The 24,622-nt window shown below is 46.3% G+C and overlaps 1 protein-coding gene and 1 pseudogene across 3 annotated transcripts; both read right to left on the bottom strand.

Annotated features, from left to right (window-relative positions):
- Positions 1-21,636: 21,636 nt before the first annotated feature.
- Positions 21,637-22,322, bottom strand: LOC121404429 (annotated as a pseudogene).
- Positions 22,323-23,051: 729 nt separating this feature from the next.
- On the bottom strand, positions 23,052-24,262 carry LOC111073669. Of its 3 annotated transcripts, XR_002607737.2 has the most exons (6): positions 24,205-24,262; positions 24,010-24,149; positions 23,697-23,951; positions 23,486-23,632; positions 23,223-23,414; positions 23,052-23,145 (listed from the first exon to the last, which is right to left on the bottom strand). XR_002607737.2 is itself a non-coding variant. In XM_022366093.1 (4 exons), the coding sequence occupies exons 1-4, from the start codon at positions 24,231-24,233 to the stop codon at positions 23,499-23,501; spliced, it is 558 nt and encodes a 185-aa protein (XP_022221785.1). In that variant the 5' UTR covers positions 24,234-24,262; the 3' UTR covers positions 23,451-23,498. The 3 variants fall into 3 exon arrangements, 2 of the variants coding, with proteins under 2 accessions (XP_022221785.1, XP_022221786.1); XM_022366093.1 differs by lacking the exons at positions 23,052-23,145; positions 23,223-23,414 and having other exon boundaries at positions 23,451-23,632; XM_022366094.1 differs by lacking the exons at positions 23,052-23,145; positions 23,223-23,414 and having other exon boundaries at positions 23,542-23,632; positions 23,692-23,951.
- Positions 24,263-24,622: the final 360 nt, after the last annotated feature.

Raw genomic sequence — 24,622 nt, 5'->3', positions numbered from 1 at the left:
AAAATGCAGCTTCATGGCCGGACCAGTGTCATGGAGACTGCTTTCGCTGAATCCCTGGGAACCTGAAATGGGAAAAACGAAAAAACAACCATTAAGTGGTTCTCAATTCATCTAATATCAGTAACAAACTGTAGCTCCATGGCCGGACCAGCGTCATGGAGACTGCTATTCTTAATCCAACAAAAGAAGAAATCAAAATCAAAGCTAAACCCAAGTTTTGTGGCCGGACCAGAGCCATAAAACAAAATTACACACATATTCTCATGGCCGGACCAGTGCCAGGGGAATAGTATTTTTGCCGTCGGCAAATCCACACATCAACTTTAATACCGTGGCCGGACCAGAGTCACGTCACGTCACGTCATGTCACATTTCCATTTCCATCTCTTGGCCGGACCAGGGTCAGGAGAAAGCTACTTTGCCGTCGGCAAATCAATGCTATATGTATATACCGGCGGCCGGACCAGTTGTCGCCGGCGTTTATATATATATATATATATATACATACGCACGCAAACGCAAGTCTACTGCCATCGACAGGAATTCAGAATTGTGTTCTGCATCATTAGAAATTACAAAAACATATGCCACTCCAATCATAATTATCAGCATCGCCGTTCTCATCTTTAATTCCACCAAAAACAACAACAGGTGTGTTCTTGTACATAAACCACTACATTCAACAAGGACGCCGATGGCGCTGAGCGTGTGTTCATCGGGGGGGATGGCAGAGTCAGGCTGGGAGTTTGGCAATGCAATATCCAATGCATTGTATTTGTCTAAATTCAATTGACAAAAACTGCCTTAAGCCCTGATGCTCCGTCGTAGACCATTTCCCCATAATTATAATTATAAATAATAATAGAATTATTATTAAATTTAAACAATTAATTATTTATATAATTATAAGTCACTCACCTGTTCTTGCAAATTCCCCAAAATGCGTGTAACCCAGTCATGGCTCATAATTGGCCACCTCCACCCTCACCCCACCCCACTCCCACAGCGGTAGCGGCCGGCGGTGATCGGCGATGGCAAAAACAGACAACTGCCGACGGCAAAACACATAAATACGTCGCTTGAATAGTTAGTAGCTGTATACGCATGCAAACGGTTACACACACTCGGGGCGGCCAAGTTGGGTAGTTTAGTGACACCAGCTAGAATAGTAGCAGCAAGTAAATACTTGTAGCAGTAGATGCAGCAGCAATACCAATTCCAAAAACAATCAAAACAACAACACATTGCCCAATTCCATGAAAAGCTGCAAAAAATCGCCACTTCATTTCTTTCCCCCCCATCCACTCAATTATTCCATTTCACGAAATGAAGTGCAACTTGACACGAAACTCCATCATAGGGAAGAAAAAGAATAGGACAGGGATTCTAATAATATAAATGTAAACTTTTTATATATATGTGTGTTCCTACGCGTGTATGTAATCATGTCTTTCTTTGTATTTTAAAAATTGTTACGATTTTCAGTGTTAATGTAAAAATGTAACCAATTTGTCCCAGGTCTTTAAATTGTCTTTTTGTGTGTTTACTCTATTTTGTTTTCGTTGTCGCTATTGTTCCCCCCCCCCACCTATCTTCTATACTCTCATCATTGTCTTTAGCTCCCTCACTTCTTCCCGTCTTGTTTTTCCCGTTTTCATCACTGCCTTTATACTTTTTCTCTTCAAAATTCTGTCTCTCCCGACCTGTGTTTTTCACTTTCTGGGCGCCTGATATGTTCTATGCTTGCGCGCAGACATGTCGATCGTGCAGACTGTTTTGCTTTGCTTATTCTTTTGTAATGCCCTTCCTTCATCCTCCCCCCCCCCACTCATCATCTTTTGCCCCCCTCTTTATTGGCTAACAACTGCCCATATTACAGTTACGTTACTCCAGGAAAACATGCCACAGATGGGCGCTACTTTGCGCTACGCTACTGTTCATGAGTTGCCTGCCTGCCTAGACCTAAAAACAGCACAGCTACTTCAATGTCAACAACAACAACAAACAAACAACAAAGGAGCAACAATATTGAACAGCAGAGATACATCAGTAAAGACACATGCATGAATCCATTGCCAAAGGAAAACCACCACCTTTGGCTCAAATACGCCAACTTGATTAACGCCATTGTTGTAGGGCGATTTGGTCACTGAGACCAATCAAAATCTGGCAGCTCAGATCTGGCCATTTTTATCAATTATCTTTATCACCATTTTAACCACTATGCCAATCCCCCCCCTCTTTAGCCAATCCCCCCCATACTTTCTTCTACTCCATACACTCTTTCCCATTCGGATAGAGTGAAATACAGCAGTAATAGATTTCTATTACTGGCCAATTTCAGCTTGACGATTCGTGGAATCATTGATTTCCGGATTCGTTCTTGCTATAAAACCAGAAAGTTAATCCATTTTCTAACCACTATCCCACCTACCTCCTTTCTATTTGTCTGTTCTTTGTTAATAACAAATAATGATTTTGTTAAATGTTAACCGTTATCTCTACATGTACAGATGTTCTCATTAATCTCTGTATGTGTAAACCCACTTGTTGTTGTTGTCGTCTTGAATCGTAACATCTTTCAATTTGGTCATCATCGCAATCTAAATTCCATCTCAGATTGCTGAATAATGATGACCATGACGACCATAACGACGTCCACTTCACGGGCAGCATACTCACATTTATGTACGTATGTATGCTCTAGACCAAAAAGCTCTCCAATCAACATATGTGCGTGTGCATACACACACATACATATGTAACAAGTAAGATCACCATCACTTACTTCCCTTAGTCTCTTCAATTAAAGCCACTTCCATTCCCCAAAAATTGCCCGCCCGCCAGCACCCTGCTGGCACTTGTGCTCTGGTCTGCCCCAAATGAAATTGGGGTGGTCAGGCATTAGGGTAAGAGGGGGGATGAACCGAAGAGCAAAACATTATACCGCGGAAAATTGCCCCGACCAAAATGATAGGTCGTTCTTGTAATGCTAAGCGGGCCACTACTCAGGTACTGGCACTGTCCCCCAAATAACATCCAAACCATGCCGAACCGTTTGACTGGTTAAATCCGGAACGTTCTATCGGCATGGGGGGTTGATCGTGCTTGAATAAGCCACAGTACCAGTTCAGTTCAGTTTAGTTCAGTATTTCAGCTGGGGACATTAATGCTTGTTCCGGATTCCTCTTCTGGTAATATATAAGCCAATTATTCAACAATTGCCATTTCGAATGTAGATTATCAGAATCGGAAAGACAATCTTTCTTTCTTTCTCTCTCTGATCTGCACTACAGACACTCGCATTCCATCTAGAGTGCCCATGGCATATGTATATACACACACACGATGCTCGCGCATAGCGGGCGCATACACGTACGCACATATGAGTCATCGACTCTGCCAGCCTCTCTTCGTCTAGTGCTACATGCCATTGTCATTGTCTCTGTCATTGTATCATGTCGCTCTCTCCCTCCCTCCCTCCCTCCCTCTTGCTTTCTATCTAAATTGATTGTATCTGCTTGTGCCCTCTTCCTTGCTCACTAAAAACCAATTCCATAGCCAGAATGGCGCTCACGCTCTCTCGCTCTCGCTCTTGCTTCGCTCGCGCTCGCTCCCTCTCTTTCGGAGGTGGTGGGCCCATGCGGGGTGTCGGAGTCGGGGTGTGGGGTATGGCGCTTGGCAATGTGGAATGTGTAGAGGAATTCCTGGTACACGGAGCGGAAACCATTACCAACAACAATAACAATCAAACAGTTAATCCAAAAATGCGAGTGCAAATGCACTCGCAGCAACAACAACAAAAACCAACACACACAAAAAACTAACCCATCAATAACAACAACTACAAAGTAGGGTATATATAAATATATATTTTTGTGAGAAGGCATTTAATAAGAGAGAGTGTAGTGTAGAGTAGAATAGAATAGGGATTACAGCTAATGCAATTTAGTGAGAGTAGAGAGGAGAGTGTGTGTGTGTGTGTGTGTAATGGCTTTGATTCGACATGATTTTGGGGGATGATTGACCCCCAGGTTGAGATTTAGATTTCTGGCCGTTACATGGGTTGATTTCTGGCCGTTGCCGAGACCAGAGGTGGAGCCGAAACGGCTCCAGTTAGAGTGTCGAGTCGAGTTGGAGTTAGAGTTAGAGTCGTGTGTGTGTGTGTGTGTGTACGGATCGCCGTGTGTGCCGTTATAGCGGTCGCCCAGCACTTGGAACTACGCTTCACTCCAAGAATTACAGCAGAACCAGAAGACAGAAGGGAAATTGAAGAAGGTCTCCTTTTACCCAGTCCAACAGAGCAAGAGCAGGTCAGACCGTTCACCATCAGCGAGGTTGAAGCTGAAATTAAAAAACTGGAGTCAAAAAAGTCACCTGGGCTTGATCGCATTTGCAATCGAGCGATAAAGGCACTGCCGATCTCTGCCATCACTTACTTGACGCTCATCTTTAATGCTGCTCTCAAATTTGGCCATTATCCAAAAGCATGGAAGACTGCCACGGTCACCATGATACCGAAGCCAGGCAAACCACCGGATCAGCTGGCATCCTACAGGCCAATCAGTCTTCTCTCTGGGCTATCTAAGCTTCTCGAGCGCCTCCTACTGGGTCGATTGTTTGAGGTACTAGGTTCCGATCTGGAGCTAGAAAGAAATAGAAAGAAAAAGAAAAATAAATCAGAAAAAAAAAAACGGAAAAAATATATAGATGCCTCGCAAGCCCGGACCAAAGTCCAAAAGGGCCACAAAGACGTCGAATGTGCCAAATGATGGTGATGACAGTGAGAACAGTGTGCGCGATTCAAGCTCAGCGCCAGCCTCTCCACGTGCAAGTGCAGTGTCAAAAAACAGGCTAGCTCCTGCCTCAGTTTCTTCCTCACTTGAGGATCTCGCCAGCGATGCCCCCAGTACATCGAGGGCTGCCATGAACCGCCTTGCTGATGCTAGAAAGCAATCGGAGACCAGCGCCGTCACCATTGAAGCGCGGCCGGCTCCAATCATTGTTAAAATCCATCAACATGACCGGAACTTACTAATAAACGCCCTCTCCAATGAGCTCGGGGCGAACCAACTTGAAGTCGAACACTTGGATGAAGAACAAGCTCTGTTTACCTTTTACACCCAACGTGGGCGACGCCTTATTAATAACTGCCTTGATCCTGACCAGATCCAGGAAGTCTGTTTCAAGCCACCTCCGCCAAAAAGTGGAACAATCGGAGCACCAAAGCGCCCAGCGACACCTGACTCTGCCGTCAATCCGACAACCAAAAAAGTAGCTGCTTCTAGCCCACAGAAGAACTACTATAATCTCCTTGCTCCAGATGATGATGGTCAGCTTGATGACGACATTTTGATGGACACCTCTGACGCCAATCACGGTGAGTTCCCAGCAATGCCTGCAGCAACCGTTTCTCAAGCAGCCGCTCACGCTAGAGCCGGTGTTTCAGCTCAGACTGAGCCCACAGTGGTGCCTCCCGCTAGAGTCATCCGCCCTGAAAAACCTCCACCGATTGTTATTCCAAAAGTGGAGAACATCTTAGAAACAATGAGTAAAATAAGAAGTGTAATTGGTGAAGGCAGCTTCTACACTAAAACTACAAGTGTAGGAGGATTACGCATCATGTGCAATAGCATTGATGCATTTAGAACTCTGAGAAAATTCTTCGATGATGAAAGCACGAACATTCCGTCATACACTTACCAGCTTGGGTCCGAACGCGGCTACAGGGTCGTCATTCGCGATCTTCATCACTCCACTGGCACAGCTTACATTACAGAACTACTAACAGCATCAGGTCACGCTGTGAAGTTCATAAATGTGCTCAAGCGGAGACACACTGGTCAGGCAATGAACCTGTTTGAGGTTGAGTTGGTTCCCAAGGAGAATAATGTGGAGATTCTTAAGCTGACCAATATGGGCGGACAACGGGTACGCGTCGAAGTTAAAAGACGATCCAATGTTGTCGTCCAATGCCATAGATGCCAGCGTATAGGGCATACGCAAGCATATTGCAGGAGTGAGTTTGTCTGCGTAAAGTGCGGACTGGGTCATAAAACGGTTTTATGTGAGAAATCTGCCCTTGTGCCTGCCAAATGTGCAAACTGCAAAGGCGCCCATGCGGCCAGCTACAGAGGTTGCATTGCCTTCAAAAATGCAGAAAGCAGAAGAGCGCCAACTGAGGTACAGCGCGCCAATAAGCTGCTGGCTGGACTAGGCATGCCGGTGCTACCTCTGCCCTCAACTCGCCACAGAAGCCGACAACGCCAGCCTAGTGGCCATCGCCAAAAAAGTCGCCAGCGCTCTGAAGCAGGGCCTGCTCCAACTGTCAACCAGCATAGCTATGCAGATGTGGCCAGAGGAAGTCGCCAAGTAAATGTAGCAGCAATCCAACAGCAGCAACGTCGATCCCGCTCCAGAGCACAACATGTATCCATTGCCCGTAGACAGCAGTCAGTCAATAGACAGCAGTCGACTAATCGTAGCCAAAGCAGAGCAAACCATGCTAATTTAAACACCATCAGCCATAAATTGGATCAGCTTATCTCACTCCTTCTTGCAAAACATCAAGGGCAAAATAGATCCCCCTCTGTCTCTCTGCAACCTAGATCCAATTTTGAAGCAAGAATGGCATCGCTGGAGAACATGCTAAGCGTTCTCATTGCTCGCCTTCCTGCCGAGTTACGAGTCAATGACCCTCAAAATGCCTAACAAGACCCAGGAAATTAGGATAGCGTTCTGGAATGCAGCAGGCCTGTCCAATAAACACATGGAAGTCGAAGCCTTTCTATCCAATCAGCGTATTGATATACTTTTGTTGTGCGAAACACATATAAATACTAACACAGATATCAATATAGACGGATACCATCTTTACACCGCTAATCACCCATCAAATCGCCGGCAAGGTGGAGCAGCTGTTCTCGTAAGGAAGTGCATTGCGCACTCCAGCTTGCTCCCTTGCTCGGAAGATCGTCTCCAGATAGCTGCCATCTCACTGCCCAGACCAAAGGGTGGCCCACTGAGAGTTGCTGCCATATATTGCCCACCCACATACGAGTGGACTGAGGTCCAGTTCAAAGAGCTGTTTGATTCTTTGGGTAGAGTTTTTATTATTGCTGGTGATTGGAACGCCAAAAGCCAATGGTGGGGTAATGCTAGGTCCTGCAGGCGTGGCACTGCGCTTCTGAGAAGCGTTCAGGGTAGCGGTCGAAATATCCTGGCCACTGGATCCCCAACTCATTTTCCCAACAATCGGAGGCATACACCATCTGCAATTGACTTTGGCGTGTACCAAGGTATTCGCTCCAACCTTCTTCAAATCGTCGCGGCTCCAGAACTAGGATCCGACCACGTCACTCAAATCATCAGACTCCTCCAAAGACCTGAAGCTGGAAAAGGAAAAGTTTTATTAGCAAAAAGTGCCAATATCAGAAGGTACCAAAACTCACTTGATCAACACGTCCACCTGGAAACAGAGCTGCTCTCGGGAGATGATGTCGACGATGCGGTCAATATCCTGCAAAGGAACATCGAAAATGCTGCCTTAAATGCCGCCCAGCCTGTTTGTTGCCAACAGAGTCCTCATCTCTTGCACCTAGACCGCCGTACGCTCAAACTGCTGGAAGCAAAAAAGATCGTTAATAAAATGTACCAGAAAACTCGGAATCCGGTCATTAAACTTACCTTAAACAGCCTTACTAATCGCATCAGCAAACAGGTCAAGCTGCTTAAAGCACAAAAGCTTGACAGGCTACTACAAAGCATCGATCCGGCGGACAGGTACAGAATGCAGAAGCTGTGGGCCATCACAAACAACATCAAAAGGCAACCTGCCCCAAATCTGCCTGTGCGCAAGCATGTTCCAGTCGGATGTCCAGCTCTTGATGACCCTTGGTGCAAAAGCACGGAAGAAAAAGCAGAAGCCTTCGCCCAGCACTTGGAACTACGCTTCACTCCAAGAATTACAGCAGAACCAGAAGACAGAAGGGAAATTGAAGAAGGTCTCCTTTTACCCAGTCCAACAGAGCAAGAGCAGGTCAGACCGTTCACCATCAGCGAGGTTGAAGCTGAAATTAAAAAACTGGAGTCAAAAAAGTCACCTGGGCTTGATCGCATTTGCAATCGAGCGATAAAGGCACTGCCGATCTCTGCCATCACTTACTTGACGCTCATCTTTAATGCTGCTCTCAAATTTGGCCATTATCCAAAAGCATGGAAGACTGCCACGGTCACCATGATACCGAAGCCAGGCAAACCACCGGATCAGCTGGCATCCTACAGGCCAATCAGTCTTCTCTCTGGGCTATCTAAGCTTCTCGAGCGCCTCCTACTGGGTCGATTGTTTGAGGTACTAGGTTCCGATCTGGAGCTAGAAAGAAATAGAAAGAAAAAGAAAAATAAATCTGAAAAAAAACGGAAAAAATATATAGATGCCTCGCAAGCCCGGACCAAAGTCCAAAAGGGCCACAAAGACGTCGAATGTGCCAAATGATGGTGATGACAGTGAGAACAGTGTGCGCGATTCAAGCTCAGCGCCAGCCTCTCCACGTGCAAGTGCAGTGTCAAAAAACAGGCTAGCTCCTGCCTCAGTTTCTTCCTCACTTGAGGATCTCGCCAGCGATGCCCCCAGTACATCGAGGGCTGCCATGAACCGCCTTGCTGATGCTAGAAAGCAATCGGAGACCAGCGCCGTCACCATTGAAGCGCGGCCGGCTCCAATCATTGTTAAAATCCATCAACATGACCGGAACTTACTAATAAACGCCCTCTCCAATGAGCTCGGGGCGAACCAACTTGAAGTCGAACACTTGGATGAAGAACAAGCTCTGTTTACCTTTTACACCCAACGTGGGCGACGCCTTATTAATAACTGCCTTGATCCTGACCAGATCCAGGAAGTCTGTTTCAAGCCACCTCCGCCAAAAAGTGGAACAATCGGAGCACCAAAGCGCCCAGCGACACCTGACTCTGCCGTCAATCCGACAACCAAAAAAGTAGCTGCTTCTAGCCCACAGAAGAACTACTATAATCTCCTTGCTCCAGATGATGATGGTCAGCTTGATGACGACATTTTGATGGACACCTCTGACGCCAATCACGGTGAGTTCCCAGCAATGCCTGCAGCAACCGTTTCTCAAGCAGCCGCTCACGCTAGAGCCGGTGTTTCAGCTCAGACTGAGCCCACAGTGGTGCCTCCCGCTAGAGTCATCCGCCCTGAAAAACCTCCACCGATTGTTATTCCAAAAGTGGAGAACATCTTAGAAACAATGAGTAAAATAAGAAGTGTAATTGGTGAAGGCAGCTTCTACACTAAAACTACAAGTGTAGGAGGATTACGCATCATGTGCAATAGCATTGATGCATTTAGAACTCTGAGAAAATTCTTCGATGATGAAAGCACGAACATTCCGTCATACACTTACCAGCTTGGGTCCGAACGCGGCTACAGGGTCGTCATTCGCGATCTTCATCACTCCACTGGCACAGCTTACATTACAGAACTACTAACAGCATCAGGTCACGCTGTGAAGTTCATAAATGTGCTCAAGCGGAGACACACTGGTCAGGCAATGAACCTGTTTGAGGTTGAGTTGGTTCCCAAGGAGAATAATGTGGAGATTCTTAAGCTGACCAATATGGGCGGACAACGGGTACGCGTCGAAGTTAAAAGACGATCCAATGTTGTCGTCCAATGCCATAGATGCCAGCGTATAGGGCATACGCAAGCATATTGCAGGAGTGAGTTTGTCTGCGTAAAGTGCGGACTGGGTCATAAAACGGTTTTATGTGAGAAATCTGCCCTTGTGCCTGCCAAATGTGCAAACTGCAAAGGCGCCCATGCGGCCAGCTACAGAGGTTGCATTGCCTTCAAAAATGCAGAAAGCAGAAGAGCGCCAACTGAGGTACAGCGCGCCAATAAGCTGCTGGCTGGACTAGGCATGCCGGTGCTACCTCTGCCCTCAACTCGCCACAGAAGCCGACAACGCCAGCCTAGTGGCCATCGCCAAAAAAGTCGCCAGCGCTCTGAAGCAGGGCCTGCTCCAACTGTCAACCAGCATAGCTATGCAGATGTGGCCAGAGGAAGTCGCCAAGTAAATGTAGCAGCAATCCAACAGCAGCAACGTCGATCCCGCTCCAGAGCACAACATGTATCCATTGCCCGTAGACAGCAGTCAGTCAATAGACAGCAGTCGACTAATCGTAGCCAAAGCAGAGCAAACCATGCTAATTTAAACACCATCAGCCATAAATTGGATCAGCTTATCTCACTCCTTCTTGCAAAACATCAAGGGCAAAATAGATCCCCCTCTGTCTCTCTGCAACCTAGATCCAATTTGGAAGCAAGAATGGCATCGCTGGAGAACATGCTAAGCGTTCTCATTGCTCGCCTTCCTGCCGAGTTACGAGTCAATGACCCTCAAAATGCCTAACAAGACCCAGGAAATTAGGATAGCGTTCTGGAATGCAGCAGGCCTGTCCAATAAACACATGGAAGTCGAAGCCTTTCTATCCAATCAGCGTATTGATATACTTTTGTTGTGCGAAACACATATAAATACTAACACAGATATCAATATAGACGGATACCATCTTTACACCGCTAATCACCCATCAAATCGCCGGCAAGGTGGAGCAGCTGTTCTCGTAAGGAAGTGCATTGCGCACTCCAGCTTGCTCCCTTGCTCGGAAGATCGTCTCCAGATAGCTGCCATCTCACTGCCCAGACCAAAGGGTGGCCCACTGAGAGTTGCTGCCATATATTGCCCACCCACATACGAGTGGACTGAGGTCCAGTTCAAAGAGCTGTTTGATTCTTTGGGTAGAGTTTTTATTATTGCTGGTGATTGGAACGCCAAAAGCCAATGGTGGGGTAATGCTAGGTCCTGCAGGCGTGGCACTGCGCTTCTGAGAAGCGTTCAGGGTAGCGGTCGAAATATCCTGGCCACTGGATCCCCAACTCATTTTCCCAACAATCGGAGGCATACACCATCTGCAATTGACTTTGGCGTGTACCAAGGTATTCGCTCCAACCTTCTTCAAATCGTCGCGGCTCCAGAACTAGGATCCGACCACGTCACTCAAATCATCAGACTCCTCCAAAGACCTGAAGCTGGAAAAGGAAAAGTTTTATTAGCAAAAAGTGCCAATATCAGAAGGTACCAAAACTCACTTGATCAACACGTCCACCTGGAAACAGAGCTGCTCTCGGGAGATGATGTCGACGATGCGGTCAATATCCTGCAAAGGAACATCGAAAATGCTGCCTTAAATGCCGCCCAGCCTGTTTGTTGCCAACAGAGTCCTCATCTCTTGCACCTAGACCGCCGTACGCTCAAACTGCTGGAAGCAAAAAAGATCGTTAATAAAATGTACCAGAAAACTCGGAATCCGGTCATTAAACTTACCTTAAACAGCCTTACTAATCGCATCAGCAAACAGGTCAAGCTGCTTAAAGCACAAAAGCTTGACAGGCTACTACAAAGCATCGATCCGGCGGACAGGTACAGAATGCAGAAGCTGTGGGCCATCACAAACAACATCAAAAGGCAACCTGCCCCAAATCTGCCTGTGCGCAAGCATGTTCCAGTCGGATGTCCAGCTCTTGATGACCCTTGGTGCAAAAGCACGGAAGAAAAAGCAGAAGCCTTCGCCCAGCACTTGGAACTACGCTTCACTCCAAGAATTACAGCAGAACCAGAAGACAGAAGGGAAATTGAAGAAGGTCTCCTTTTACCCAGTCCAACAGAGCAAGAGCAGGTCAGACCGTTCACCATCAGCGAGGTTGAAGCTGAAATTAAAAAACTGGAGTCAAAAAAGTCACCTGGGCTTGATCGCATTTGCAATCGAGCGATAAAGGCACTGCCGATCTCTGCCATCACTTACTTGACGCTCATCTTTAATGCTGCTCTCAAATTTGGCCATTATCCAAAAGCATGGAAGACTGCCACGGTCACCATGATACCGAAGCCAGGCAAACCACCGGATCAGCTGGCATCCTACAGGCCAATCAGTCTTCTCTCTGGGCTATCTAAGCTTCTCGAGCGCCTCCTACTGGGTCGATTGTTTGAGGTACTAGGTTCCGATCTGGAGCTAGAAAGAAATAGAAAGAAAAAGAAAAATAAATCAGAAAAAAAAAAACGGAAAAAATATATAGATGCCTCGCAAGCCCGGACCAAAGTCCAAAAGGGCCACAAAGACGTCGAATGTGCCAAATGATGGTGATGACAGTGAGAACAGTGTGCGCGATTCAAGCTCAGCGCCAGCCTCTCCACGTGCAAGTGCAGTGTCAAAAAACAGGCTAGCTCCTGCCTCAGTTTCTTCCTCACTTGAGGATCTCGCCAGCGATGCCCCCAGTACATCGAGGGCTGCCATGAACCGCCTTGCTGATGCTAGAAAGCAATCGGAGACCAGCGCCGTCACCATTGAAGCGCGGCCGGCTCCAATCATTGTTAAAATCCATCAACATGACCGGAACTTACTAATAAACGCCCTCTCCAATGAGCTCGGGGCGAACCAACTTGAAGTCGAACACTTGGATGAAGAACAAGCTCTGTTTACCTTTTACACCCAACGTGGGCGACGCCTTATTAATAACTGCCTTGATCCTGACCAGATCCAGGAAGTCTGTTTCAAGCCACCTCCGCCAAAAAGTGGAACAATCGGAGCACCAAAGCGCCCAGCGACACCTGACTCTGCCGTCAATCCGACAACCAAAAAAGTAGCTGCTTCTAGCCCACAGAAGAACTACTATAATCTCCTTGCTCCAGATGATGATGGTCAGCTTGATGACGACATTTTGATGGACACCTCTGACGCCAATCACGGTGAGTTCCCAGCAATGCCTGCAGCAACCGTTTCTCAAGCAGCCGCTCACGCTAGAGCCGGTGTTTCAGCTCAGACTGAGCCCACAGTGGTGCCTCCCGCTAGAGTCATCCGCCCTGAAAAACCTCCACCGATTGTTATTCCAAAAGTGGAGAACATCTTAGAAACAATGAGTAAAATAAGAAGTGTAATTGGTGAAGGCAGCTTCTACACTAAAACTACAAGTGTAGGAGGATTACGCATCATGTGCAATAGCATTGATGCATTTAGAACTCTGAGAAAATTCTTCGATGATGAAAGCACGAACATTCCGTCATACACTTACCAGCTTGGGTCCGAACGCGGCTACAGGGTCGTCATTCGCGATCTTCATCACTCCACTGGCACAGCTTACATTACAGAACTACTAACAGCATCAGGTCACGCTGTGAAGTTCATAAATGTGCTCAAGCGGAGACACACTGGTCAGGCAATGAACCTGTTTGAGGTTGAGTTGGTTCCCAAGGAGAATAATGTGGAGATTCTTAAGCTGACCAATATGGGCGGACAACGGGTACGCGTCGAAGTTAAAAGACGATCCAATGTTGTCGTCCAATGCCATAGATGCCAGCGTATAGGGCATACGCAAGCATATTGCAGGAGTGAGTTTGTCTGCGTAAAGTGCGGACTGGGTCATAAAACGGTTTTATGTGAGAAATCTGCCCTTGTGCCTGCCAAATGTGCAAACTGCAAAGGCGCCCATGCGGCCAGCTACAGAGGTTGCATTGCCTTCAAAAATGCAGAAAGCAGAAGAGCGCCAACTGAGGTACAGCGCGCCAATAAGCTGCTGGCTGGACTAGGCATGCCGGTGCTACCTCTGCCCTCAACTCGCCACAGAAGCCGACAACGCCAGCCTAGTGGCCATCGCCAAAAAAGTCGCCAGCGCTCTGAAGCAGGGCCTGCTCCAACTGTCAACCAGCATAGCTATGCAGATGTGGCCAGAGGAAGTCGCCAAGTAAATGTAGCAGCAATCCAACAGCAGCAACGTCGATCCCGCTCCAGAGCACAACATGTATCCATTGCCCGTAGACAGCAGTCAGTCAATAGACAGCAGTCGACTAATCGTAGCCAAAGCAGAGCAAACCATGCTAATTTAAACACCATCAGCCATAAATTGGATCAGCTTATCTCACTCCTTCTTGCAAAACATCAAGGGCAAAATAGATCCCCCTCTGTCTCTCTGCAACCTAGATCCAATTTTGAAGCAAGAATGGCATCGCTGGAGAACATGCTAAGCGTTCTCATTGCTCGCCTTCCTGCCGAGTTACGAGTCAATGACCCTCAAAATGCCTAACAAGACCCAGGAAATTAGGATAGCGTTCTGGAATGCAGCAGGCCTGTCCAATAAACACATGGAAGTCGAAGCCTTTCTATCCAATCAGCGTATTGATATACTTTTGTTGTGCGAAACACATATAAATACTAACACAGATATCAATATAGACGGATACCATCTTTACACCGCTAATCACCCATCAAATCGCCGGCAAGGTGGAGCAGCTGTTCTCGTAAGGAAGTGCATTGCGCACTCCAGCTTGCTCCCTTGCTCGGAAGATCGTCTCCAGATAGCTGCCATCTCACTGCCCAGACCAAAGGGTGGCCCACTGAGAGTTGCTGCCATATATTGCCCACCCACATACGAGTGGACTGAGGTCCAGTTCAAAGAGCTGTTTGATTCTTTGGGTAGAGTTTTTATTATTGCTGGTGATTGGAACGCCAAAAGCCAATGGTGGGGTAATGCTAGGTCCTGCAGGCGTGGCACTGCGCTTCTGAGAAGCGTTCAGGGTAGCGGTCGAAATATCCTGGCCACTGGATCCCCAACTCATTTTCCCAACAATCGGAGGCATACACCATCTGCAATTGACTTTGGCGTGTACCAAGGTATTCGCTCCAACCTTCTTCAAATCGTCGCGGCTCCAGAACTAGGATCCGACCACGTCACTCAAATCATCAGACTCCTCCAAAGACCTGAAGCTGGAAAAGGAAAAGTTTTATTAGCAAAAAGTGCCAATATCAGAAGGTACCAAAACTCACTTGATCAACACGTCCACCTGGAAACAGAGCTGCTCTCGGGAGATGATGTCGACGATGCGGTCAATATCCTGCAAAGGAACATCGAAAATGCTGCCTTAAATGCCGCCCAGCCTGTTTGTTGCCAACAGAGTCCTCATCTCTTGCACCTAGACCGCCGTACGCTCAAACTGCTGGAAGCAAAAAAGATCGTTAATAAAATGTACCAGAAAACTCGGAATCCGGTCATTAAACTTACCTTAAACAGCCTTACTAATCGCATCAGCAAACAGGTCAAGCTGCTTAAAGCACAAAAGCTTGACAGGCTACTACAAAGCATCGATCCGGCGGACAGGTACAGAATGCAGAAGCTGTGGGCCATCACAAACAACATCAAAAGGCAACCTGCCCCAAATCTGCCTGTGCGCAAGCATGTTCCAGTCGGATGTCCAGCTCTTGATGACCCTTGGTGCAAAAGCACGGAAGAAAAAGCAGAAGCCTTCGCCCAGCACTTGGAACTACGCTTCACTCCAAGAATTACAGCAGAACCAGAAGACAGAAGGGAAATTGAAGAAGGTCTCCTTTTACCCAGTCCAACAGAGCAAGAGCAGGTCAGACCGTTCACCATCAGCGAGGTTGAAGCTGAAATTAAAAAACTGGAGTCAAAAAAGTCACCTGGGCTTGATCGCATTTGCAATCGAGCGATAAAGGCACTGCCGATCTCTGCCATCACTTACTTGACGCTCATCTTTAATGCTGCTCTCAAATTTGGCCATTATCCAAAAGCATGGAAGACTGCCACGGTCACCATGATACCGAAGCCAGGCAAACCACCGGATCAGCTGGCATCCTACAGGCCAATCAGTCTTCTCTCTGGGCTATCTAAGCTTCTCGAGCGCCTCCTACTGGGTCGATTGTTTGAGGTACTAGGTTCCGATCTGGAGCTAGAAAGAAATAGAAAGAAAAAGAAAAATAAATCAGAAAAAAAAAAACGGAAAAAATATATAGATGCCTCGCAAGCCCGGACCAAAGTCCAAAAGGGCCACAAAGACGTCGAATGTGCCAAATGATGGTGATGACAGTGAGAACAGTGTGCGCGATTCAAGCTCAGCGCCAGCCTCTCCACGTGCAAGTGCAGTGTCAAAAAACAGGCTAGCTCCTGCCTCAGTTTCTTCCTCACTTGAGGATCTCGCCAGCGATGCCCCCAGTACATCGAGGGCTGCCATGAACCGCCTTGCTGATGCTAGAAAGCAATCGGAGACCAGCGCCGTCACCATTGAAGCGCGGCCGGCTCCAATCATTGTTAAAATCCATCAACATGACCGGAACTTACTAATAAACGCCCTCTCCAATGAGCTCGGGGCGAACCAACTTGAAGTCGAACACTTGGATGAAGAACAAGCTCTGTTTACCTTTTACACCCAACGTGGGCGACGCCTTATTAATAACTGCCTTGATCCTGACCAGATCCAGGAAGTCTGTTTCAAGCCACCTCCGCCAAAAAGTGGAACAATCGGAGCACCAAAGCGCCCAGCGACACCTGACTCTGCCGTCAATCCGACAACCAAAAAAGTAGCTGCTTCTAGCCCACAGAAGAACTACTATAATCTCCTTGCTCCAGATGATGATGGTCAGCTTGATGACGACATTTTGATGGACACCTCTGACGCCAATCACGGTGAGTTCCCAGCAATGCCTGCAGCAACCGTTTCTCAAGCAGCCGCTCACGCTAGAGCCGGTGTTTCAGCTCAGACTGAGCCCACAGTGGTGCCTCCCGCTAGAGTCATCCGCCCTGAAAAACCTCCACCGATTGTTATTCCAAAAGTGGAGAACATCTTAGAAACAATGAGTAAAATAAGAAGTGTAATTGGTGAAGGCAGCTTCTACACTAAAACTACAAGTGTAGGAGGATTACGCATCATGTGCAATAGCATTGATGCATTTAGAACTCTGAGAAAATTCTTCGATGATGAAAGCACGAACATTCCGTCATACACTTACCAGCTTGGGTCCGAACGCGGCTACAGGGTCGTCATTCGCGATCTTCATCACTCCACTGGCACAGCTTACATTACAGAACTACTAACAGCATCAGGTCACGCTGTGAAGTTCATAAATGTGCTCAAGCGGAGACACACTGGTCAGGCAATGAACCTGTTTGAGGTTGAGTTGGTTCCCAAGGAGAATAATGTGGAGATTCTTAAGCTGACCAATATGGGCGGACAACGGGTACGCGTCGAAGTTAAAAGACGATCCAATGTTGTCGTCCAATGCCATAGATGCCAGCGTATAGGGCATACGCAAGCATATTGCAGGAGTGAGTTTGTCTGCGTAAAGTGCGGACTGGGTCATAAAACGGTTTTATGTGAGAAATCTGCCCTTGTGCCTGCCAAATGTGCAAACTGCAAAGGCGCCCATGCGGCCAGCTACAGAGGTTGCATTGCCTTCAAAAATGCAGAAAGCAGAAGAGCGCCAACTGAGGTACAGCGCGCCAATAAGCTGCTGGCTGGACTAGGCATGCCGGTGCTACCTCTGCCCTCAACTCGCCACAGAAGCCGACAACGCCAGCCTAGTGGCCATCGCCAAAAAAGTCGCCAGCGCTCTGAAGCAGGGCCTGCTCCAACTGTCAACCAGCATAGCTATGCAGATGTGGCCAGAGGAAGTCGCCAAGTAAATGTAGCAGCAATCCAACAGCAGCAACGTCGATCCCGCTCCAGAGCACAACATGTATCCATTGCCCGTAGACAGCAGTCAGTCAATAGACAGCAGTCGACTAATCGTAGCCAAAGCAGAGCAAACCATGCTAATTTAAACACCATCAGCCATAAATTGGATCAGCTTATCTCACTCCTTCTTGCAAAACATCAAGGGCAAAATAGATCCCCCTCTGTCTCTCTGCAACCTAGATCCAATTTGGAAGCAAGAATGGCATCGCTGGAGAACATGCTAAGCGTTCTCATTGCTCGCCTTCCTGCCGAGTTACGAGTCAATGACCCTCAAAATGCCTAACAAGACCCAGGAAATTAGGATAGCGTTCTGGAATGCAGCAGGCCTGTCCAATAAACACATGGAAGTCGAAGCCTTTCTATCCAATCAGCGTATTGATATACTTTTGTTGTGCGAAACACATATAAATACTAACACAGATATCAATATAGACGGATACCATCTTTACACCGCTAATCACCCATCAAATCGCCGGCAAGGTGGAGCAGCTGTTCTCGTAAGGAAGTGCATTGCGCACTCCAGCTTGCTCCCTTGCTCGGAAGATCGTCTCCAGATAGCTGCCATCTCACTGCCCAGACCAAAGGGTGGCCCACTGAGAGTTGCTGCCATATATTGCCCACCCACATACGAGTGGACTGAGGTCCAGTTCAAAGAGCTGTTTGATTCTTTGGGTAGAGTTTTTATTATTGCTGGTGATTGGAACGCCAAAAGCCAATGGTGGGGTAATGCTAGGTCCTGCAGGCGTGGCACTGCGCTTCTGAGAAGCGTTCAGGGTAGCGGTCGAAATATCCTGGCCACTGGATCCCCAACTCATTTTCCCAACAATCGGAGGCATACACCATCTGCAATTGACTTTGGCGTGTACCAAGGTATTCGCTCCAACCTTCTTCAAATCGTCGCGGCTCCAGAACTAGGATCCGACCACGTCACTCAAATCATCAGACTCCTCCAAAGACCTGAAGCTGGAAAAGGAAAAGTTTTATTAGCAAAAAGTGCCAATATCAGAAGGTACCAAAACTCACTTGATCAACACGTCCACCTGGAAACAGAGCTGCTCTCGGGAGATGATGTCGACGATGCGGTCAATATCCTGCAAAGGAACATCGAAAATGCTGCCTTAAATGCCGCCCAGCCTGTTTGTTGCCAACAGAGTCCTCATCTCTTGCACCTAGACCGCCGTACGCTCAAACTGCTGGAAGCAAAAAAGATCGTTAATAAAATGTACCAGAAAACTCGGAATCCGGTCATTAAACTTACCTTAAACAGCCTTACTAATCGCATCAGCAAACAGGTCAAGCTGCTTAAAGCACAAAAGCTTGACAGGCTACTACAAAGCATCGATCCGGCGGACAGGTACAGAATGCAGAAGCTGTGGGCCATCACAAACAACATCAAAAGGCAACCTGCCCCAAATCTGCCTGTGCGCAAGCATGTTCCAGTCGGATGTCCAGCTCTTGATGACCCTTGGTGCAAAAGCACGGAAGAAAAAGCAGAAGCCTTCGCCCAGCACTTGGAACTACGCTTCACTCCAAGAATTACAGCAGAACCAGAAGACAGAAGGGAAATTGAAGAAGGTCTCCTTTTACCCAGTCCAACAGAGCAAGAGCAGGTCAGACCGTTCACCATCAGCGAGGTTCAAGCTGAAATTAAAAAACTGGAGTCAAAAAAGTCACCTGGGCTTGATCGCATTTGCAATCGAGCGATAAAGGCACTGCCGATCTCTGCCATCACTTACTTGACGCTCATCTTTAATGCTGCTCTCAAATTTGGCCATTATCCAAAAGCATGGAAGACTGCCACGGTCACCATGATACCGAAGCCAGGCAAACCACCGGATCAGCTGGCATCCTACAGGCCAATCAGTCTTCTCTCTGGGCTATCTAAGCTTCTCGAGCGCCTCCTACTGGGTCGATTGTTTGAGGTACGCAGCTTTGCTAGTTCTATTCCAAACCATCAGTTTGGTTTTCGTGAACAGCACTCAGCAGAACAGCAAATTGGCAGAGTCACCCAGTTCATCCTACAGGCACACGAGAAGAAAATGCACTGTTCAGCAGTTTATATGGACGTTCAGGAAGCTTTTGACAGAGTGTGGCACGAAGGTCTCCTCTGCAAACTGAAGAGATTAATCCCGGAAAGCCTTCACCGCATCCTCACCAGCTACCTAACCGGCAGATCCTTCAGGGTTGTTTGCAACGGCGTCACCTCTTCCACAATGAACATTGCAGCTGGAGTACCACAGGGCAGTGTTCTTGGACCTGTGCTGTACAATGTGTACACTAGCGACATACCAAAGCCACCCAGATACAGCTGCAATATGCTTGCTACATACGCTGACGATGCAGTCTACTTAGCGTCGGATTACAACATAAAAAGCTGCATCACCAACATGGAGAAGCTGCTATCTGATGCTGCCAAATGGGCTAAAAAATGGGGAATTACGATCAGTAACACAAAAACGGCTCATGTCTTACATACGCTCTCAACAACATCTACACTGCTGCAGCATCCATCTCCAAGGCTTTCCGAGCAACACCTGGCCAACAAAAATGTGTATCCGTATCTGGGAGTCCAACTAGACAGAGGTCTCAACTTCAATAAGCATATCCAAGCTGTAATTACAAAAACAATAGCTCGGATTAAGAAACTGGAATGGCTCATTGGAAGAAGGAGCAAATTATCCACTCGCGCCAAAACATTGCTGTACAGGCAGCTAGTAGCTCCGATATGGCAGTACGCTCTTCCTATCTGGGGCTCTCTTGCATCCAACACGCACATGAACAAGATCCAGGTTATTCAAAATAGAGCTATCCGAGCTATCGTCGATGCGCCTTGGTATGTCAGGAACAGCTTAATCCATGCAGATCTCCAGTTGCCTACAGTGGAAGAAACATATAATAATCTCACAAGAAACTATTATGAAAGGCTGCTCCAACATGACAACTACCTGGCAAGGAGACTTGTCATCAACCCCTGCATCCTGCAAAGACTCTCCAGACCACGATACAGCGAGGCGATTGCTAATCATCTGCCCAGGATGATGCGCTTACAGCCGGCCCAACAGACAGGCGAATATGCCTCAGCGAGCGATCTGCTGCAACGACCTACAGCAACAGCACGCCATCCAGACGACGTTGATGACCAGCTCCAGCAGGCCAACCTCCAAGAACTCCAGAATAGCGTCCTCCAGGCATTACACAACTCCAGGCGAAGTCATCCTTTCACCACCGGGAACAGCAGCAATGTCCCAGCGGCACCTGTAAGAGATAATTTTCCACAAGCTTATTCTCTTCCACAGACAACAAATGAAGTAAACTTATCTGAAGCTGAGCGACAGTAGATGGCAGCACGAAAAATCTCCAATCCGACAGCGTCCTCAAACTGCGCAGTCCAACAGTCTTATTGTCACAATTTCCACATACGAGACGCAGCCTGACGCCCTCGCAATAACCTCCGCGAAGCAACTGGATCCTAGGACCTGAAAGAAAAAGAAAATTACTCACATACCTGAAGCCCAGCGACGGGAATGTCAACAGCACGCAACTCCAACAAGAACTCCAAACAGCGGCACAAGCATCGGCACTCTTTCGACAATTATGTTGTCCAAAGTTGTGCGATGCAAGCAAACTGCAGCAGCTGGATGGAGCCCACCACTGCCGCACAGCTGTATTTAGGCAGCAAGGCTATATTTAAGCATCGAGTCCACTGAAATGAAAAGATTATTATTATTAATTAATGTAAACAAAAGAACATCTCACTGCAATGGAGACGCAGAATGTTCGATAACTTTTTTCGATACTATCGTATATTAGTATTATCACTCTTGTATATAATTACCTATGTCCCACTGATCCGTAGTAAGCAACTTTGTAAGCTGTAACGTTAATTAATTTATAAGATGTGCTGTATAAAGTACAAATAAATAGAACGTCAGGTGTTGGTATCCTTACTCTCTACTCCAGCCCTGTTGGAGTATTTGAGTTTAGTGTCATACCATTCTGACGCCATACTAGGTTCCGATCCCTTTGCGTTTGGAAGTTAGCGGAAATTGGTTGGAACGACGCATTGTTTTTGTGCGTATGTGGATCGCTGGGCGTTAGATATATCTCTGTAGTCCTCACTGCTTATGTGCCTGCTAGGTACTCCCAGGCATACGCCGTCATACCGTGGCCAGATTTTACTCTGAGTTCCACCCTGGTTCATATATGTTTTTGACGACCACGCTGTGACAGTGCTGTAGACGTTGGCGCTTTTGAGCAGTTAGGTTTTGATATTTTCAGTCTAGCCTTTTGGGAGGCAACTCCCGTGCAGCTCATTATAATGGCGACAAAACACAGAACTCCACAAGAGCCATTAAAATACTGGCGCCAAAGATACACTATACTGCTCCCGATACCAGGTGTCGCGATGAAGTAGACATGATTCCGTAAAGCGCTCTCTCTATCAAAGGATAAATGGTCCAGGGACTGACACTGAGACTCATTTGCTGGCTTCGGATCTATATAGGCGAGTGGCTGTGATGCATTTTCCATTACACAGCTACTTAATGGATCAGGCCATAATCAAAGCCCATAGCTTTGATCGCCATAACGATGTGTCGTACACCAACGAACTTTTCATCCCGCAGCAGCCAAGCGAGTTTGTGCCAAGACCATGGCATTGGTGTACTGCTCGTGCCGCGGTACACCATAATGGGTCTGCAAGACTTTATCATTTGACTCCATCTGAGTGAATACCACATAGCTAAAAAATACATACAATATAAATACATATATTAAGTTTTAGACTTTGGAATATGGTCAATATGCATAGAAGGAAACAGCATCTGTGCTATATTTTCTTTGGAATTAAAAGGGAAAGTTATTCGCTAACGCTAATTTACATTTTTGCTGGTCAGCCAACCATAACGAAACCAAAAAAGTGATGTTAGGTAAACTGATTAGAATCCAGGCTAAAATTTAAAACCCCTTAAAGGAGAGCCCTGGATCTTTTAAACATATTGAAATCAAGGATAATAAGGATTTGCCATTTGAACGCTATTTTGTAAGCGATTTTTTGGAGACCTATATCTAAAATCAAGCTAGTTTTTGTTTTTGTTTTGATTTTACGATTTATTTGTGCAGTGAAGAAATGAGTAATGCCAACCACGTGTCATTGGAAAAAGACCCTCACTTCCCGTCTCACAATTTGAATATCTGGGAATAATTCGGATGTGAGCACTATATAAATACATACATATATGAAATAATAAGCAAACTCACCAGCACCACAAAATCGCGCGCAGTTGAATTTCTGTTCATTTGAGTAGAGCTGCATGTTGCTACCACAAATGGGATTATACTCTGGAGTAGTTGGACAACTGCCAAAGCAGTCTAGAAATTGTTGTGTCACTGGCGGAGGAGTGACGAAAGGTGTAATAGTACCTTGTACTCTTACATTGTTGACCAACTACCCAGCCTGCCTCAGAAGTAGGAACATAGCGTGATATTATCGTTCCAGATTTTTCCAACGGGTTTTGTGTAGTTTGAAAAATAAGTTGCGCAGTCACTATGGGAGTAGCACAGACTAGTAGTATAATTTTGTTTCAAAATCTGATCATCTTAAAAAATCCCGTTAGCTTTTACCTCGTTCGCTGCTCTAGCGATACTAAAATATTTTCACATAGCAAGCTGCATTTCGAAAGACAACAGTACAGGTTTGCGAAACTGCCATCTCTGGTAATTCCAGTTTTATGAGATATATAGGAGGCATCTATTTAGTCTAAATTTTTATTGCGCAGGTCTGCTGATGAATTCGGTCCTGAATTCCCTACTCCGCTAGAGTGAGTAAAAACCGAATTCATTGTAATAGCAGCTAGGTGATTTATTCATTATAAGAATTTTATTACTCAAATTTAAATTTTAGCCTATTATAATAATATTATACGGCACTGCTGTTATGCGTGGCCCGGTCATCGAGAAGGTCGGCGAAACGTACTGCATAGATTGCTCTAGTTTTCGATAGCTCGGCTGGATTCCTAAAAGCCCAATAGAAGCTGCTTAGCAAAACAAAATGTTAATAGTTGCTTGTAACTATTTTGGTTGTTCGGTTAACCTTACAGTTGGATGTGCGTGGCACATTTACTGGTATTTTCGTTTGAGCATTATCTCCGGGTTCCCCTGTTTTCATTAGGGAATCTTTGGGACTTGACTGTGTAACGTTATAATCTGGACTTGCCGTTCTCTGTAGACATCTTCCTATGTGTGAGGCCCGGCGGAACCGACCACAGCGACATCTAGCTATTAAGCTATTATGCATACCCGGTGACATAAATTGGGATTCGCCCTTATTGTCGTAAACAAAAGGGCAGAATTCTTCAAAAATAATCTCTTAATTAGAAAAAAAATAAGCAAATCTGTATACCATATGTACCTTGCAGGTTAAGTTGTCCCTTTAGCTGTGAGTCAATCTGATTCTGATGGTAGAACTTATTGGCAGCATTATCGGAAATTCTATTCCACACCTCCGGATAATTATGTCGCCACTTGTGCTCCACGCGCACCTGCTCCTTTCTTAAAGGTTTATTTAAATAAACGTATGGAAAATAAAATGGTTGGAAATAGTTACAATTTTCCAATTACTTTAGCTGGATCCATCTGGCTTTCTCTTAAGGTCTCAAAAACACTAACTTGATACACTTGTCGATGTGCTCTTTGGTAAATTATTTGTTTACTATAGCAACGGAGTACAAGCTAAACTTATAACTACCCTTATCCTATAAAGAACGGTAACGACATGCACGTTGTATATAATCAATATTTTCATTTATTTAAATAGCATTACTTAATAAATGTTAGTAGAAATAGGCATTTACATTTTTTAAATACTTTTAGCTAATGTTTGGGTGCAACTATACCTATTGCATATATTGTACACACATGTGGGCATAGGTTAATTAGTGTTTCTCTTACTCCACTTTCCTTTTTACAAACTTGAAATTGTTCACTTTCAGTGCCTAGCTATTTGTTTTAGTACTGATTCGTAT

This window comes from Drosophila obscura, unplaced genomic scaffold, assembly GCF_018151105.1.
Source record: "Drosophila obscura isolate BZ-5 IFL unplaced genomic scaffold, ASM1815110v1 contig_200, whole genome shotgun sequence".
NCBI classification, from domain to species: domain Eukaryota; kingdom Metazoa; phylum Arthropoda; class Insecta; order Diptera; family Drosophilidae; genus Drosophila; species Drosophila obscura.
Note: the sequence above shows the minus strand (reverse complement) of the source record. Positions and strands in the feature narration are given on the sequence as shown.

Excerpts from the sequence above, each read along its gene's own strand:
- LOC111073669 (XM_022366093.1), bottom strand. The coding sequence starts at position 24,233 with ATGGATCCAGCTAAAGTAATTGGAAAATT. Across the intron at positions 23,952-24,009 it reads GGGACAACTTAACCTGCAAG|AATTCTGCCCTTTTGTTTAC; the intron begins GTACATATGGTA and ends TTATTTTTGAAG. Across the intron at positions 23,633-23,696 it reads TGTGCCACGCACATCCAACT|CTTCTATTGGGCTTTTAGGA; the intron begins GTAAGGTTAACC and ends TTTGCTAAGCAG.